The 18,624-nt window shown below is 31.8% G+C and overlaps 1 protein-coding gene across 2 annotated transcripts in view; it reads left to right on the forward strand.

Annotated features, from left to right (window-relative positions):
* The window catches only part of SOX6 (SRY-box transcription factor 6), a 489,234-nt gene that overhangs the window by 224,389 nt on the left and 246,221 nt on the right, over positions 1–18,624 (forward strand). For both annotated transcript variants that reach the window (XM_077761053.1, XM_077761054.1), the window contains one exon: positions 17,029–17,118. In XM_077761053.1, coding sequence (XP_077617179.1) covers positions 17,029–17,118 — 90 coding nt within the window. The remainder of the gene's footprint in view (positions 1–17,028; positions 17,119–18,624) is intronic.

Below are 18,624 nucleotides of genomic sequence, written 5' to 3' on the forward strand. Positions count from 1 at the left end.
TTTCTATTCTTTGTTCTTATTTTTTGTCTTCCACATTTTGTCTCCTTTTTGTGTGATTTGAATTAGTACCTTATGTCATCCCGTTTCTTTCCTCTGTTAGAATATCAATTCTACTTTTTGAAAACTATTTTTAGTGTTTATCTTGGATTTACAATATGTATTTACAACTAATCTGAGTCTACTTTCAAATAATATAGATTTCTTCATGGGTAATACAAGTACATTAAAACAACAAAATATTCCTATTTCCTCCTTCCTATCCCTTTTATCATTGCTACCATTCATTTCACTTATATATAAGCATACATCTACTCTTATGTATGGATTTATCTCAGTTATGCAAAACTTGTTCAACATTCAAAATCAATTAATGTAATCTATCACATTTCACACGCACACAAATATCTTGTTTCAATTTTTATTTTAAGTAAATGTATTTGTTAGCTCAATTAAGAATACAAAAAAAGTTTCCATTTTACCTTCACTTATTTATTCTCTAATGCTCTTCCTTTTCTTATGTAGATCTTAGATTCTGACATACATGATATTTCTTCTCTCTGAAGAACTTATTTTAACAATTCTTAAAATCCATGTCTAGTGGCAACATATTCCCTCAAATTTTTTTTCTTTTCTTTTCTTTTTTGTCTAAGAAAATCTTTCTCCTTTACTTTTGGAGGATAATTTTGCAGAGTATAGAATTCTATGTTGGTTGTTTTATTTTTTTCATCCTGTTCTTTTCTTGTTTGCATGGTTCCTGATGATAGGTCAATGTAATTCTTATCTTTGTTTATCTATATAGGTAACTTGTTTCTTCTGTCTGGCTTCTTTCAATTGTTTTCTTTATCTTTGATTTTTGTAGTTTGAATATTATATACTTAGGCTTAGTGTTTTTGTTTTGGCATTTTCCTGCTTGATGTTTCTGAGCTTCCTGGATCTGTGGTTTGGTGTCTGACATTATTTTGGGGCAAATTTTCAGTCATTATCGCTTTAAATATTGATTCTGTTTCTTTCCATCTTTATTCCTTTTCATATATTCCCATTACACATATCTTTCACCTTTTGTAGTTCTTCCTTAGTTCTTGGATATTCTGTTCTATTTTTTCCAGTCTTTTTATTCTTTGCTTTTCAGCTTTGGAAGTTTTTATTGTCACATCTTCAAGCTCAGAGATTCTTCCTTTAGATGTTTTTAGTCTACTAATGAACCCATCAGAAACATTTTTTATGCCTGTTGCAGTGTTTTTGATCTCTAGAACTTCTTTTATATTCCTTCTTAGAATTTCCATGTCTTTGCTTACATTATCTATTAGATAATAGATACAAGCATATTGTCTAGTTTTTCCTTTAAAGCTTTTAATATTACAGTTCTTAAAAATTCTTGATTCAACAATTTCAACATTCTTGCCATATCTGACTGATTCTGTTCAGTCTCTTCACAAGTCTCTTTATTATCTTATTTCTCTACTTAGGATCATCAGGATAAAATTGAGTAGAAGGATAATAGTAGATATTTTGTCTTATTTCTTCTAATATTTTGTTGAAGATTTTTGCATCTATGTTTATAAGGGACATTGGTCTGTAGATTTCTATTATAATGTACTTGTCAAGGTTTTCTGGCCTCATAAAATTAATTGGAAAGTGTTTCCTCTTTTATATTGACTGAAGAGTTTGTATAATATTGGTACTATTTCTTTCCTGAATGTTTGAAAAAATTCACCAGTGTGGCAATCAGGGTCTGGAGTCACTACTGTGGGAGGGATTTTAATTATAAACTCCGTATCTTTGGCAAACATAAAACTATTTAAATAAGTATATTTTTCAGGAAATTTTATATTTTATCCGTCTTCAAATTTATTAAAATAAAGTTCAATCAATCTTATTATTATCAATATCTATAGGAATATATAGTTATATCTATTTTTTCATACTGACATTAATGTTTTGTTTTCTCTATCACTTAATCAGCCTTGCAGAAGGTTTATTAATTCCACTAATCTTTACAAATAACTATCTTAGTTTTGTTGATTTTTTCTATTAGACTACAATTTTCTATACCGTTGACTTATGCTCCGAGATATATTCATTATCATCTCTTTTGCAGGGTTTAGTTGGTGCTTGGTTATTAATTTCCAACTTTTCTGCTTTTGTAATATTTGCATTTAAAGTTCTAATAACTGCATTGTCTGACATAAATTTTGAGATTTCATGTTATTATTATAATTTGGTTCAAAATGTCTAATTTTTATTGTGATTTATTTTTTTGTGTCATAGATTAAGTATGTTGCTTAAATCCTATTTGGGGATTTCATAGTTATTTTCCTATTACCTATTTCTATTTGATTCTGTTGTGGTAAAAAACTATACCCTACATGGTTTCAATTCCTTGAAATTTGCTTAGACTTGCTTTATCACTCAACCTGTGGTCTATTTGAGTAATTTTCCATGAACACTTGAATAGAACGTATATTATGCAATTATTGAGTATAGTATTTGATATATGCCAATTAATTAGTATAGGCTAATCATGTTGTTCAAATAGGGACTTTATCTTCTAAAATAAACAAGAGATTTTGATCATATATATATAACAGCCATTGTAAGGAATTAAAAACAGGATGCACAAGACTATAATCTCTGAGGGAAGTGAGCTCTAAAATCATCCTGGCTTTCTATCTGGTGGCATTTACCAGACCCTGGTAGGGGGATCTAACCCAAGTACTATAGGGAAGCCTCACTGAACTGATTAGTTATCAGAGTTTGAGGAAATTGTAGTGGCTATAATTTGCTGGTGGAAGTCTGAGAGTGAAGAGAGTACAGAGAAAAATTCAAAACTCTTCTCTTGGGTCCTTTTGAGTTTTTAGCTGAGTACTTAGGTGCTCATAAATAGAGTAATGAATATAAGAGGTTCAGCAAAGAACAGCTATCTGGAAAAGAAAAACTAGTAAACTGCAAAACTATCAGAGTTCACATATTATGGGGAGATATTTAAGTTGGTACAGTAAAGGATGTTCATTATACACCCAGGGCATTCAGTGGAGACCCAGAAAAGCCATACCTTCTGAGTGAGAATAAATTATCCCTAGAGTAAAATGAACTCAAGGGGTGCATGGCTGAGTCAGTCAGAAGAGCATGTCAGAGTCATGAGTTTGAGCCCCATGTTGAGTGTAGAGATCATTTAAACAAACTTAAAAAAAAAAAGGAGACTCATTATTAAAAAGCTTAAAAAGTAGCCTCAAAATGATCAAGACGATATGTGAGTAAATGACTATCCATCAGAAGAAAATTCAAACCGTTGAAAGGAAAAGAACAAATTCCACATACACTACAATGTAATATACATATTGTCCAGTATCCAGTAATAATACTAGATATTTGGGACACCTGGGTGGCTTAGTTAAATGCCCAACTTTGGCTCAGGTCATGATCTCATGGTTCGTAAGTTTGAGCCCTACATTGATCTCCTCACTAATAGTGTGGAACCTGATTAGGATTCTCTCTCTCTCTCTCTCTCTCTCTCTCTCTCTCTCTCTCTCTCTCCCTCTTTCCTGCTCTCTCTCTCTCTCAAAATAAATAATAAACTTAAAAATAAAGAAAATATGAGCCTATAAGCATGAGAAAAATCAGCCAATAGAAAGAGTCCCAGAAATTACAGAGATGATAAAATTAGCAATGACAATGCCTTTAACATAGCTATTAAAACCTATAACCATAAATCTAGAATAAAATGTAGGCAGTAATCTGTTTGACATTGGCCACGGAAACGTTTTTCCGTGATATGTCTCCTCGGGTAAGGGAAACAAAACAAAGTTAAACTATTGGTACTATACCCAAATTAAAAGCTTTTGTACAGCAAAGAAAACTATTAACAAAACAAAACAAAGCAGAAGATGTTTGCCAATGATATATCCAATATCCAAAATATAAAGAATTAATACAACTCAACACCAAAACCCCCCAAAATACCAACTAACAAACAAAAAACAAATCCATTTAAAAGTGGTTAGAGGGCCTAAATAGACACTTTCCCAAAGGAGACATACAAATGGCCAGCACACATATGGAAAAGATGCTTAATGTTACTAATAATTAAGGAAATGCAAATCAAAACTACAATGAGATATCATCTTATACTTGTCAGAATGGCTAAAATCAAAACCAGAAAATAACAAGTATTGGTAAGGATGTAGAGAAAAAGAAACCCTTGCACACTGTCAGTAGAAATGCAAATTGGTACAATCACTCAGGAAAACAGCATAGAGGTTTCTCAAAATATTAAAATAGAATTACCATATGACCTAGTAATTCCATTACTGGGTATTTACCCAAAGAAAAAGAAAACACTAATTCAAAATGATATATGTACAGTATTACTTACAATAGCCAAGATATGGAAGCAACCTATGTGTCTATCCATAGATGAATGGATAAAGAAGAATTATATACACACACACATATATGTATATACACATATGTATATATATGTATCTATGTATATGCATATATGTACCTGTATGTATGTATATGTGTGTATACACACACACACAAGAATATTACGTAGCCATGAAAAAGAATGAGATTCCTCCATTTGCAACAACATGGATGCACCTAGAGTGCATAATTTTAAATGAAATAAGTCAGAGAAAGACAAATACCATACGATTTTACTCATGTGGAACTTAGGAAACAAAACAAACAACAAGACAAATAAACAAAACTAGACTCTGGAGTACAGAAAACAACTGGTGATTCCCAGAAGGGTGGTGGGTGGGGGAAGGTATAAAGGGGATTAAGAATACACCTATATTGATAAGCACTGAGAAATATATAGAATTGTTGAATCATTGTATATCCAAAAACAAGACTATATGTGAATTATACATTAATAAAAAATAGCTATTATAAATAAATTTAAGAATTTAAAAGAAAATAAGATTGTAGAAAAGAAAGAAATGGAAACAATAAAAAAGAGCACATAGAAAGTGAAGTGAAAAATATAATATCTGTAATTCAAAAATAAATAGTTGAGAAATTTAAATCCAAACAACTATAGATGAAAAGATTAATGAAACTAAATATAGGGCAATCAAAACCATCCAACCAGAAGCACAGGAAGAAAAAATATTAATAGAACCTCATAGCTTATGAGAAATAATGATGTACCACATGTGCAATTAGAGTTTTTAAATAGGATAGACTAAAAAAAAAGTGTGTGTGTGTGTGTGTGTGAATGTGTGTGTATTTGAAAAACTAATGGCTGAAAAAAATCCACATTTGCCAGAAAATTGAAACTTCCATATTGAAGGATAAATACAAAGAAAAATATATGTCAGATCACACCAAGTCAAATTGCTGAAAACTAATGAAAGAGAATCTTAAAAGTGACCAAAGACACATTGTTTATAGGGGTATAAAGAAATTATCCCTGACCTCATGTCGGAAAAAATGTCAGAAAAATTGCAATGACATATTATAGAGTTCTAAGAGAAGAAAAAAAATTTAACCTAGGATTCATTATTTAGCAAACTTATTTTCAAAAATGAAGATTAAAGAATGATATTTCAGACAAACAAAAGTTCAGAGAATTAATTGCCAGCAGATTTTCACCACAGAAAAATTTAAATTTTTTCAGGCTAAAGGAAAATAATTATAGATGGAAACTTATATTTTAAAAAAGATATTGAGTTAAAGATGGTATATCTGAAAGCAAAGATAAAAGACATTTGAAATTCTAGTAATTTAGTTATGATATCAATTGTATAGCAAAAACAATAACAAAATGTGTTATGGAGTGTAAAACATGTTAAAGTAATTTGTATGACAACGATAACACAAAAGATGGAGGCGTTTTTAAGTTTCTTCCATTGTATTTGAAATAGTATATTATTTGTTGGTAGATTGCTGTAAGTTTAGGATATAAATAGAAAATCTTTTACAAATAAGTTTTTTAAAGATTTTATTTTTGAGTAATCTCTACACTCAACATGGGGCTTGAACTTCCAACCTTGAGATTAATAGTTGTATGCTCTATCAACTGAGCCAGTTAGGTGCCCCATATATTGAATCTCTTTGATCAGTCATTAAAATAATAAATCAAAGGTATAGGTAATAAATCAGTGGAGAAAATAAATGAAATTAAAAAAATAAATTAATTAAAAGGCAGGGAAAGACAGTGAAAGGAACAAAATATAAAGATAGAAATATAAAAAAATAGCAAGATGGTAGACTTAACCATTATTAATAGTAATTACATTAAATGTAAATGAACTGTTTATAATAATTTTGAAAGATAGAGATTGTCAGATTGAATTTAAAAATATTTAACTGTGGGCATCTGGATGGTCAGATGTTGAAGTGTCCCATTCTGTCAGCAGCTAAGTCATGATCTCAGGGTTCATGGAACCAGCCCTAAGTTGGATTGGGGCCTGCTTGGGATTCTCTCCCTCTCTCTCTCTCTCTACCCCTCTCCTGCTCATATTCTCTCTCTCAAAATAAATAAACATTTAGAAAAAGATTTAACTAATCTATTGACTATAAGAAATATAGTAAATATAAAGATGTAGATAGATTAAAAGTAGAAGAATGGGCAAAGATACACTATACAAGCGCTGGTGATAAGAAAGCTGAAGTGGCTATGTTAATATAAAAGTAGACTTCAGAAAAAGAAATATTACAAGAAATAAAGAATATTTCATAATGCTTAAAGAGCCAATTCATCAAGAAGACATAAAATTCCTAAATATATATACATCTAATAACAAAGGTTCAAAGTCCATGAAGGAAAAGCTGACAGAACTGAAAGGGGGAAAAAAAAAAGAGATGTACAAAGCAATTGTTGGAGATTTCAATAATCCTCTTTTAGAATTTGAAGGAAAAAAAATACAACAGCAAATCCAAAGACTTGAACAAGCCTATCAATCAAATGGAGCTGATTGACATTGATAGAACTCTATACTAAAACACTGCAGTATAACATTTTTCAAATGAATTTGGAACATCTCACAAGATAAAGCATATGTTTGGCCACAAACCAAGTCACAATAAATATAAAAAGACTGAAATTATGTAGAGCATATTCACTGACCACAATGGGAATAAACTAACTGCAAATAGATAAAAAAGGAAATTTTTCAAATTCCCAAATATTTAGCAATTAAATCACATACTTCTAAATAAGCCATATGCCAAAAAAAGAACAAAGAAAATTATAAAAATATATTAAACTGAATAATAATGAAAACACAACCTATCCAAATGTTTGGGATGAAGCTAAAACAGTACTTCAAGGGAAATTTCATAGTCTTAAAATTTATATTAAAAGTAATATAGGATTAAAATTGATTCAAGATAAATATAATAAAATTCCAAGGTCTTTTTTTTGGGGGGGAGGACAAGCAACCTGATTCTAAAGTTTATATGGAAATGCAAAATACCTAAAATAGCCAAAATAAATTTGAAATAGAAGAACAAATTTGGAGGATTTATTCTATGTGATTTCAAGTCTTACTATATAGCCACAATAATCAAAACAGTTTGATATAGTGTAAGAATAATGAATTAATCAATAAAACAGAACAAAGAATCCAGAAGTAGACCTACACACAGAATAATATCTTTTTGATCTTGGCAGAGGCAAAGATTTCTTAGAGAAATCTATGAAAAAACTACTCATAAAGAAAAACTTGATAATTGGATAACATAAATGACTATGGCTCCTCAAAATACATCTTGTGAAAAGAAAAAGGCATACTGCATACTAATACAATACATATACCTNTAAATATATAACATATAAATGTGTCATTTATAAAATATACTTAAATATATAAAAACTCTTAAAACTCACTAAGACAAAGACAAAACTAGAATAATGACTACAATTAACATACCAACACTATGAAGTAGTATTAATGAGAATATAAAGCAACTGGAACTCTCATGCATTGTTGGTAGAAGAGTAAAATGATGCAACCACTTTGGAAAACTTTTTGACAGTTTCTTATAAAGTCAGGCACAAAACAGCTCTACTTTTCAAAGGATTCAATTTTTAGAGGGAAAAAAGAGACATTTATAAAAAGACTTATGAATAAATTTTTATATTAGCTTTATTTCTAAGAGTCCAAAAGTGAGAAAACCCCCTATATCCATAAACAGATAAATGGATAAACAAGTTGTGTATTTAACACAATGGAAATCTACCCATTAACAAAAGGACCAAATTTACTAACACATCTTGCAATATGGTTGAATCTTAAAAATTTTCGTTTGTATCCAAGAGAGTACCTATTATAAAATTCCATACTCTTTTATGAAATTCAAGAATAGGCAAAACTTCTTCCGTAGTCATAGAAATCAGCTCAGTGTTTGCCCACAGCTAAGATAATGGATGATTTAAAGAGAACACAAGGTAACTTTTTTTGAAATGTTCTGTTATCTTCTTTGGGGTGACAGGTACATGAATGTATAAGTAGACAAAATTCATGGAATTTACATTTGAAATTAGTGCAATTACTATATGATGTATATTAAATTATGCACCGATATGATTAATTTTAAAAAGCAAAGTAGTTCTGTTGTTGCTTGCTACACACAAAAAAGTGATTTTTTTTTTTTTAGTATATTAAGGAGTTAGTATGTGCAGAGCTCCAGGTTCAGTATTATGGAAGAATACAAAGTGGTATCAGAAACGTTTCTTGACCATCAATGAACTTAATCTTTAGTTAGAGTAATGCAGTAATTCAGAGAGTTGATCCATGAAAAAAATACAAAAAGCAGAGTGCTTGACATAATATATGCTCAGCAAATATATTTTGCTTTACAGAGGATGATAATTTCCAAGGCATACTTGAGGAGGTGGTATTTAATGTAGGCACTGCAGAATAGGACAGTTTTTAGAAAGCATCAAGAATTGAGGAGACATTCAGGTCAGGAGGATGTCATGAGCAAATGTGAAGTGAAAAAGCACAACTTTTGTATGAAAGAGTGAAATATGTTTGGTGTACTCATATGAACAAATGAAAAGCTTTCATGCAGGAAAAATAATAGGGAGACAAATCACTAGGGCCAGATCATGGAGGGTCCTTAAAACCAATTTAGGAAGTATAACCTTATTTTAAATTTATTTTTATGAATTGCCTATACAGAAATAAAACAGATAAGAAAGGATATTTCATCAGTAAACTTATTTTATAATTTCATTTTATAATGTCAAATGTAAAGGCAAATAATCAGAACAATGAATCTGTTTTGATGAACACAAAACTGAAATTGGAGCTTGCTGATTTTAGATGGGAGTTCTTTTGCTGTTTTGTTTTTGCTTTTGCTTTATTTTTTCACTTTTAATGAGCCTCATCTTCCACTTTATTTCTGCTATATTTTCTTTTGGTTGCATCATGTTTAGAAAATCCCAATTTAGATAGATAAATCATTGTAACTAGCATTCCTATAACAGTTTAAAGTGTTGATGCATATCTTTCAATAAAGCAGAGACTTATTTCAAGATTTGCATAATAAATATTTTAACCTGGCAGTACAAGTTAATGCATTGGGAGTTTCCAGTGTGTTATCATTTGAAACAAAACAGATCTGAGTACGTACAACAGTTTTTGCTATGGTTTTCATATTGTTTAGATATGTTTGTTTATTTACTTATTTACGATTTAAATATATTTATTTATTTGAGAGAGAGAGAAAGAGTGCGAACAGGGGAGGGGAGAGAGAGAGAGACAGAGAGAGAGAGAGAGAGAATCTCAACCAGGCTATGCACTGCCAGCCCAGAGCCTGATGTGGGGCTTGAACTCACAAACCTAGAGATCATGACCTGAGCTGAACCAACTGAGCTACTCAGGCACCTCTAGATTTTTTTTAAATTGCAACTGGCAGAAACCCAACTCAAACTAGTTTAAGCAAAAATAGGCTTAAACTCTATTGGCTTACATTGCCAAGAACCTCAGGAGCAGATTTTGACTTTTGCTATTTTTAGATATAAGTATGCTAACATGATGTAAGGATTTTTTTGTTTATCTTCTCTCCTGTTTGTTTTTCTTTGTATTTCACTCTTTTTGAACACAGGCTCTCTCCATGTGCTAGAGAAGATGGCCATGACAGTCCCAGGCCCACATGCTTATAGCTTCCAACCTGAACTTAAGAAAGCCTTTCTAGGCAATTCCAGCAGAGAATTCTGATTGGGTCAAATTACTCTCTTTGTGGCTAGGAGGAGCAGTAGGAGACAGGTAGAAGGGTAGAGCACTGTGGTTGATGACTCTATCAGGACAATAGTGGTATTCAGAAAAATTTCCCCAAAGAAACCAAAAGAAGGAATATAGGACACAGGAGTTATTGTTTCCACAGTCTAACAGTTTTTTAAAAGCAGTTAAATAAGTATTGAAAAAAGTAAAAATGAAACATTTGTAGAACCCAAGAACAGTGTCCCCTGTAATACCTCAACCTTTGGCAATGGAGCAGCAGAATATAGGGAGGATCATGAGAGGACGTCATGATTTTAATCATGAGAGGATTAATAATTTTATTAATACAGACAGCTGTAGTTTCTAATGGAACATTTTTACTCATTAAAACTGTAGTAAATTTGAAGGTGTCATGGGCAATGAGCTATCATGAAAAACGAAGGTCTCAGACTGCACATTTATTTCTTGAACGTGAGGATAAAACCTAATTTGGAAAGGATTACTTTTTAAGTTCAACAGTATTTTTAAGCAGCATCTTAACTATTCCTTGGTGGGTGATTTTCAGAAAAGGAAAGCTCTTTGTTCAAACCAAGATAAAGCATTAAGGAAAAGGCAATATGAAGGAACAGGAAGACCAGCATAACGGAGTGTGTATGGGAGACCTGGCTGTTGAACACTATTGACTTTTACTGTGGTACCTTGAAATTTTAGTGCCCCCCCTTCCAAGGAGCTAGAGTGTTTCATTCGAAGTCTGAAACAATTCATGATAAATATAATTATTCATCTTCTACTATTAGATGCGATGGTGTAGAGACTATAAAACTGATGCTCAAATATGATTTAAATAGTCATTTCAGTAAAACCAGCACTGAACTAGAGTCTGGGCTCTGCCACGAACTGTTTGACTTTGGGCAAGTAGGTGACTTCCTTACCTTGCCTCTGTTTTCTCATTTCTGAAATGAGGGTGTTGGTCTTAATGATCACTGAAGTCTTTCAGGTATAGCAGTAGGCTATGAGCCTCTGAATCTCCTGCTGGATGTTTCTCTCTTTTTCTGCATTAGTGCTGGTAGTAGTTGTACTTTCATGGGTACGGGAGAGAAACTTGGTTTTGAATGATCTCTCTAATATTGTTCTAGGTGCTAAGCAACCTTGGAAAGCAGATGAAACATATATCTCTTACCATATAGAACAATGTGACTTCCATGAATGTACCTTAAATGCCAATTTTAAGGGGTTATTATAAAAATATCAAATTTGGTAGATAAAAACAGTGCAAAGAGAGAATATTGCACCTAATGTGATGATTTCTGTATGTGTATTTCTGCCAGGTTTCAAGCGTGGATGTTTTTCTTCCTTATGAATATGCCAAAATCTTGCACCTAACAGTTCTAATGACGTTTCCACAGACACATACATACGCACACAGTATATTATCTAGTAAAGTGGCTGTGGAATTAACATTTTTTTTTGTGGAAGGAAAGTATCTGATTTAATGACCAAATCATTTTAAGACAGCACAACAGAATTTCACAGGAACTAAATCTATTTCTTCACACCGATCATGCATGTTTTACTCAAGCATTGAGTCATTAGCATGTTTATAATGGTTCTAATTTAGCACAACATTTTCTGAATTTTATCCTTGAGTCATTTACAAATTGTTCATATTGAATAAACAAAGGAAACAGATTGCATTTTATACTTAGTAATTTATCTGAAAGAAGAGGGGAGGGTTAATTGTTTTAAAGTTTTGGTCTGTTTGGGGAAGTGAGCCTGCTTTTTCATTGCTAGGCATAAATGCTATTTCTCATATTTTCGGGGATGGGGGGTGCTATGGAGGAGTAAAATGAAAAATTAGGGCAGGACAAGATTGGCCACTCCCAGAGGGGAGTGTGGAGCAAAAGGGGAGCTGGCACGAGATTATCCAAAAACAGTTGGTGCATTCCTTAATGATCAAGTGCTTGAGAAGTCCGGCTCTTCCTGGCAGAGCATCTGTGTTGATGTTTATATCATTGCCCTGCTGTATGGGAAAGGCATGCTTTCTCTTGCTGCTTGGCTAAAAATAGGATGGACTATAGCATTGTATGAGATATTTTAAGATAGCAAAAACATTTAAGAGGTTAAAGGTTTGGCTTTTGGATAAAAAAAGATCAATGATATAACTCGTGGTGTTTCTTGCAGACTGAATTTTATCTAGAGTTTGTCAGTGATTCGAACTCTGTTAGGCAAATTATTCTAGGTTCATTTGGTGCAATCTTAAAAAACCCATTCTGTTGTCTTTTCTGTCAGCTTCCCAGCATGAAGAGCAAGCCTCTATTTATACCCCCTTGTTCGTATTTGGAAAATCAGTTGTTTCATTGGAGAGAGGGAGGGAGAAGGACAGCACGAGCAGCGTCAGGGAGTATGCTCTGTACGTTATAGTGACTTCAAAATAAAACTGGCACATTTTAGTGTCTAATTATTTTTAGTGAGCTTAGAGGGTTTTAATTAAAATTTAAGAGTGCTCTTCAAGCTCTCCAAGCTCCAATTTTATCCCACTGTATTGTGGAGCACTTGTCACTGTGGAAAAATGTACAGTAACTGGCATGTGTGTCTCTGTTTCCTCATGAAAAATGTGGGATGGGTGATCAGCAGGAGTATAAATATATGTTGTCAGAACTAGTTGTAAAGCAAGGCCAAAGGTACTTTTGATAAGTTACAATTGTTCTTACATACATAGAAAATTTATTGCATTTGAAATTTATGATTCCAATGGTAAAAATAAGGAATTGATTTAATATTCTATTAAAAGAGTTAATAAAGCATTAGGAAATCTGCATACAGTGGCAGCATTGTTTTTCCACACTAAAATATTTTAAAGACATTTTCTATTCATGTTTCTAATGTTTTAGCATTTATAACTTTAAATATCACTTTGAGGCCAAAGGAATAGTTAAGTGTTTACTCATAGTCAAATTGTTTTAAGGTACCTGTGCAATAAAAATGTTTCCCATTATTCTTTCCTAGTCCCCCATGCTTTAGTTTTAGCAATGATTTATTTATTTACTCTCTTTGGCACATTTGAAATACCTTCACCTTGTGCAGGATAGGAGTTAATACTGCTGTGGCTTTATTTAACTAGGAATAATTTAAAATTGTTTATAAAATATACAGATTAGGAAATAAATATGTCACATACTCTCACTTCAAATTTTTCTGTACTGTGAGGAATTGTTAGCATGATCAAGCATTCTTGACTTACCTGGCCTGAAATCTAGATACTTAGGAAGCAGAAACATTGCTTTCTAATCCATTATGCAGGATATTTATTAAAGATTAGTTCTGAATTGTGTTTTCTTTAGAAAAAGTTTCTTGAAAGAGAAGAACTTTTCTTAAATTGTGAAGGAAAAGAGAAAAAACAGAAAAAGTGTGCAACTGAGAATTTTAACATGTCAAAACCTTTTACATCCTTGATTAAAATGTAAGCAAGAATTGAAGTCCAGCTCTTGATTTTTGAGTCTTGTTTTAATCACATGATTTACAAAAATTAGAAAGGATAAATATAATAAAGTCCTCCATTTCACTGAATATGTATTGGTTTGTGGACACTAATTCTTTCAAAGTAACATGGATTAATTTTGACATTTTCCACTTTTATGCTGAAATGTTATCATTTTAATATGTACATATCATTGTAACATTTTTTGCTTTGTAATGTTGTGGTTTTTTCTCTTCATTTCCAGAAAGCATTTAGTTCCTTTCTTAGTTTTTAGCTGAAAATAGCTCAGTCAAAATATTAAAATTTGAATAATCAAGAATGTTTAGGAGAAGTTCATTCTTTTATTCCATTTGGCATCCTGAATGACTACTGAGTTAAAGCAATTCTGCACGGTCTTTACTTCTCCCATTGTACATAATACAAACTGGACCTCTTTACTTTTTCTGACCCCTTTGGTTTTCGCATTTGCGTCTGGTCAGACTGGGGTAAAGTTTGATCTGATCAATTAACTCTGCAGAGCTAGTGTCTTAGTAATGTTGTTGAAGGATGTGCCACATAGAGGATGAATACTTTATTTTAATTTGCACCTTTACCTGGAAATTGTTTTGAGTAGGAAATTTGAAAATATAAATTTTCATTTACAACTGTATCTATTACATATTTCAGCATTGTGAGTCAGAAACCTCTCAATGGTGGCAGCAGTGTCCTTTGCCTGTGCAGTATTTCTTAACAATCTGAATCTTCAGGTCTTTTTTCCCTCATCTTACTTGCTTTACATTATAGTATGGAGCATGCTTAATATTAATCATAGCGATTTGGCAGTCAGATAGTTAGGTGAGAAAGCTGAGAGTCCTTAAGACATTTCCTGAGTTTTGAATCTTCCTGGAATCTCTTAGAATTGAGATTAAACATTGATAAGGTGGTATGTTGTGACTTTTATTGTCCTATAGTCAAAGGCAATCAGTGATTGCCTTTATTTTCATGAATTATAAATATAGACATGGAAAGACTGCTTTATTTTTTCCCCCCTCAGTTTCTTCTACTGAAATGGGAACTCATATTAACTAGATTAACTCAGCATTAGGGTGAGGATTAATTTTTTAATAGGAATGTGAAATGCTTTGATGTTATTAACCATTTTATTAATGAGTAGCTTTTATGCGAAGCTGTGTACACATGGTCTGATTTATGTTTGAAGTGTGTGTTTCTGTTGTCCATACAGTTCTATTTTTCTCCCATGAAGCTTTAGCATTCTTTTCCTGGAGCTCTGAAAGATTTTAGGTCTATTTATAGAAATGAGAGACATATTTTAGCCTGTTTTACATTTAGTGTGTATATAATCCTAGTTTATGAACTTGCTCTGAATTTGTGATCATTACTAGTAATTTGGGCTTTTGTCTTCTACCATTTATACTATATACTCTCAACTCAAATTTGAACCAAACAAATTATGCTTTAGCATTTATATCAGTGGTTATCAGTTTAGTGCAATGTTATAACATGTATGAAAGGGTTAAAAAAAAAAGAAGTGACAGAATTAGGTAGGATAGGAAGTTGAAGACATTTTGCAAATTATTCTTATCCATGATCTGATGCTATATCAATCTCTCTCAGAAATTTAAACCTGATTTGAGAAAAACTAATCTCTGTTAGATGTGGCTTTGAGGATTTGCTTCTTAATCCAAATTTAGTGTTATCTTTTATTACTTTAGCATAAACACAAAATAGGTATAAAACAAAGTATATACCTTATTTTTTAAATTTACAATGAAAGTAGCAAGAGACCATTTTGGAAATGAAATACAAAGTGTTGTGTGCATATGCACATAGGCCCTTTTGGAAGGTCACTCAGAACCCATATTTTAATCATGGTAGTAGAATCACTTGTTGAAGGCTAAGAAAATAATTAATAGCAAAGAATGGAAGAAAAGGAGGAGGGAAGGATAAAAGGAACAAAGTAAGGGAAGGGGCAGTGAGCTTTCACTTAATCGAATAAAGCTGACTTCTATTTAGAACGAACTTTAACTTCTGTGATAGTGAGCTAGGATGGTTGTTCCTCGTCAGCCATTTCATGACACACTGATCTGGATTCCATCCATTTCTTGATTGATTGACCATGTCATGGTCAAACGTTAATTGTTTTTGCCAATACTTTCTAATGATGCAGTGGTCTTCTCATCTCTTACCCAGTGCTCACTGTCTTTTTCTAAAGCTTATCTAGTTTCTAAAACCCTTTAGATCCATCTTGACCTTATTGTCATTCTGAAAAATTCAAGGAGGATTTAGAAGTTGGAGAAAAAAATGAAAGGGAAAATGCTAAATAGATAGGTACTGATATGGGAGAGGAAAGGCATTTGGAATTGGAGTAACTATTTTAAATATAATTTTAAGAGAAGTTATCAGAATTTTGACACTTGGAATGTTAAAGTTTAATGGGAGTATGCTTTGCACGAAGGATTTAGTACTTAAATCTGCATTCCCTTTTGGAAACATGGCCTAATTGTTAAGATTTGAGGCTTAAAAACATACATATAAATAGTTGTAAGCAGTAGCACCAGTTGTAAACCCATCTAAATAGAGAAAAATAATCCATTGAGAAAAATTTCCTAATTATTAGGGCATTCTAAAATTAAATTTCTGTAACCTTTATGATCTTTATAGAAGCAAGTATAATCACTCCCTATAATCTGGTGTGTTAGTTAGATATGCAGTAGGACAAATAGTGTTTAACTGAGTATTTTCTTTATAAGAATATGCGTCTTTTTCTATAGAAAAGTTTTAGCAATTTTTATTACTGAGGGACAGAAAACATCTTCATTTTCTTTGAATGTTCCTCTAAATGGGTATTTTATAAAAGTTGTCATATGTTTATTTTTTTAAGGACTATGTGGTTACAGCTTGACTGGTTCCTTCCCTCTTGAAGATTTGTCATTCTTCTTTGAATAGCACATGAATTTTGCTTAGACTTAAAAAAAATCACCTGTATTAAAAAGAATAATATCTACACTTAAATCTCATAGGAAAAAGCCCCCTTTCTGTTCTATCAGTCTAAGAAATGATAAATGCTGACTGAATATTAATAGAATTATATTTATAATATCAAGATAAGATTATTGAGCATTATCCTTCCCCCCTCCTTGGGAATAGTTTAAGTAATCTGGTAAAAATAAATTTAGTTATGGCATTTTGTAATAGATACACTAATATATTTGTCTATATCCTAGGGTTAAAACAAAAACAAAATATAGCCTTGATCACTTTTAAATGGGAGAATTTCTCCATAAACTGGCTTTGGATTTGTAGTATTTTAATACTTGTAAAATATATATATATATAATATTTTCAATACTTACTTTTTAACTCTAACAGATTCCTCCTGCATGGAAAAACTACTTTCAAAAGATTGGAAGGAAAAAATGGAAAGACTAAATACCAGTGAACTTCTTGGAGAAATTAAAGGTATAATATACAAAATATCGAATATATCAATGTAGAGAATGTTATTTTGTGTAACAACATGTTTGCTGATCTCTGTATCCTATATAAAATTCTCAACTCTAATATGTGTTTATATATAAGAGGGTAAATATATTATGTGTCCTTGAACTTTTATTCTTTATAACATTTACAGAATGAAATGTTTGCCTTCTGATTTTATTAGTGTATAAATATGTAAATTATAGGATAAATTGCTTCATTAACTTAAAATTTATGAATCCAAATCATTAATTTGAATTTCTTTGTTTGTTTGTGGGTGTTTTCTGAGGCTTGGTTACGTTTTTCAAGTCCTGGCTGTGTTGCTTACTAGCTGAGTGACTTTGGGCAAGTCACTGAACTTTTCTATGTTTCAAATTCCTTATATCTAGAATAGAGATAATAACAGTTCCTACTTCATAGGCTCATTAAGAGGAATAATACAAGTAAAGTTTTAGAACAGTTCCTGACACTTAGAAAACATTAATGAGGGTAAATTGGGATTGCTGTTATTATTAATATACCCATAGGATCATAAGTTGATTGATCTGTCATATTTCATAGGATTTAACATTTCATGACCTCTGACCTTGATAAAGATGAGGATCGTTAGTTCTGAAGGTTATGTGATTGATATTATTATTTTCAAACATGTTAAGAACCATTAAAAATTAAGTTGTCCTATCAGTCAGGAAGTTATTCTTTTTCCTTAACTCTTTCTTGTTGATGCCTTTATGGAGATGAGTACTTCATTACTAATTTCGCTATCCTAAATAGAGTCCATGGTCATTAATTAATTCTATCAGTTGTCTCTTGCAGACAGACAGTCATCACTCCAATTTGCACTAACAATTTGGGAACTTAATCACATTAGCTTTCTGAAGTTATCAAACAACTGCAGGTGAATCTTCCTATTGGTCATAGATAATATTTTATTTAAGTAAACATCTGGCAATAACTCTCTGATGAAAATGTTATTTTTAATTTATTACAGAAAATTGCCTGGTGTTCAGGCATGTTGTGTTCAATTCAAATAAAGACAAAAGGAAGTCATCTCTTTCCCAGGGAATAATTAATAACTCATTTCATTAAATAATACAGTATTAAAATTAAGTGGAAATAGAATATTATTTTGAATTTTACTGCTTCTGTTCTGTACTCATAAAGGGCATTTGCTATTTGGGGGAAAAAATCTTAACTTATAAATGATGGGTAGAAAGAAAGCCATTCATTAGTGACATATTCTCTATCCAGCTGCAATAACATGTTGTGTGCTACTTTGCACGTCATTCTGTGTTTTCTATCCTTTCCAAAGTCATTGATTTTATAACAGTGAGAACAAAAATGGTTTATGCAAAGGCAAGCTTTTGCCAGCATAAATGATGGGGGTCTTGCTTTCTCTTAGTAATGTGGAAGCCAACATTTTGTTACGTTATGATTCAGCATCAAGTTTTTGTGCTTTGGGTCACCTCCTCTCCCCTCACCCCCTTC

The sequence above is a fragment of the Crocuta crocuta genome, unplaced genomic scaffold, assembly GCF_008692635.1.
Source record: "Crocuta crocuta isolate KB4526 unplaced genomic scaffold, BGI_CrCroc_1.0 scaffold233, whole genome shotgun sequence".
Classification (NCBI taxonomy): domain Eukaryota; kingdom Metazoa; phylum Chordata; class Mammalia; order Carnivora; family Hyaenidae; genus Crocuta; species Crocuta crocuta.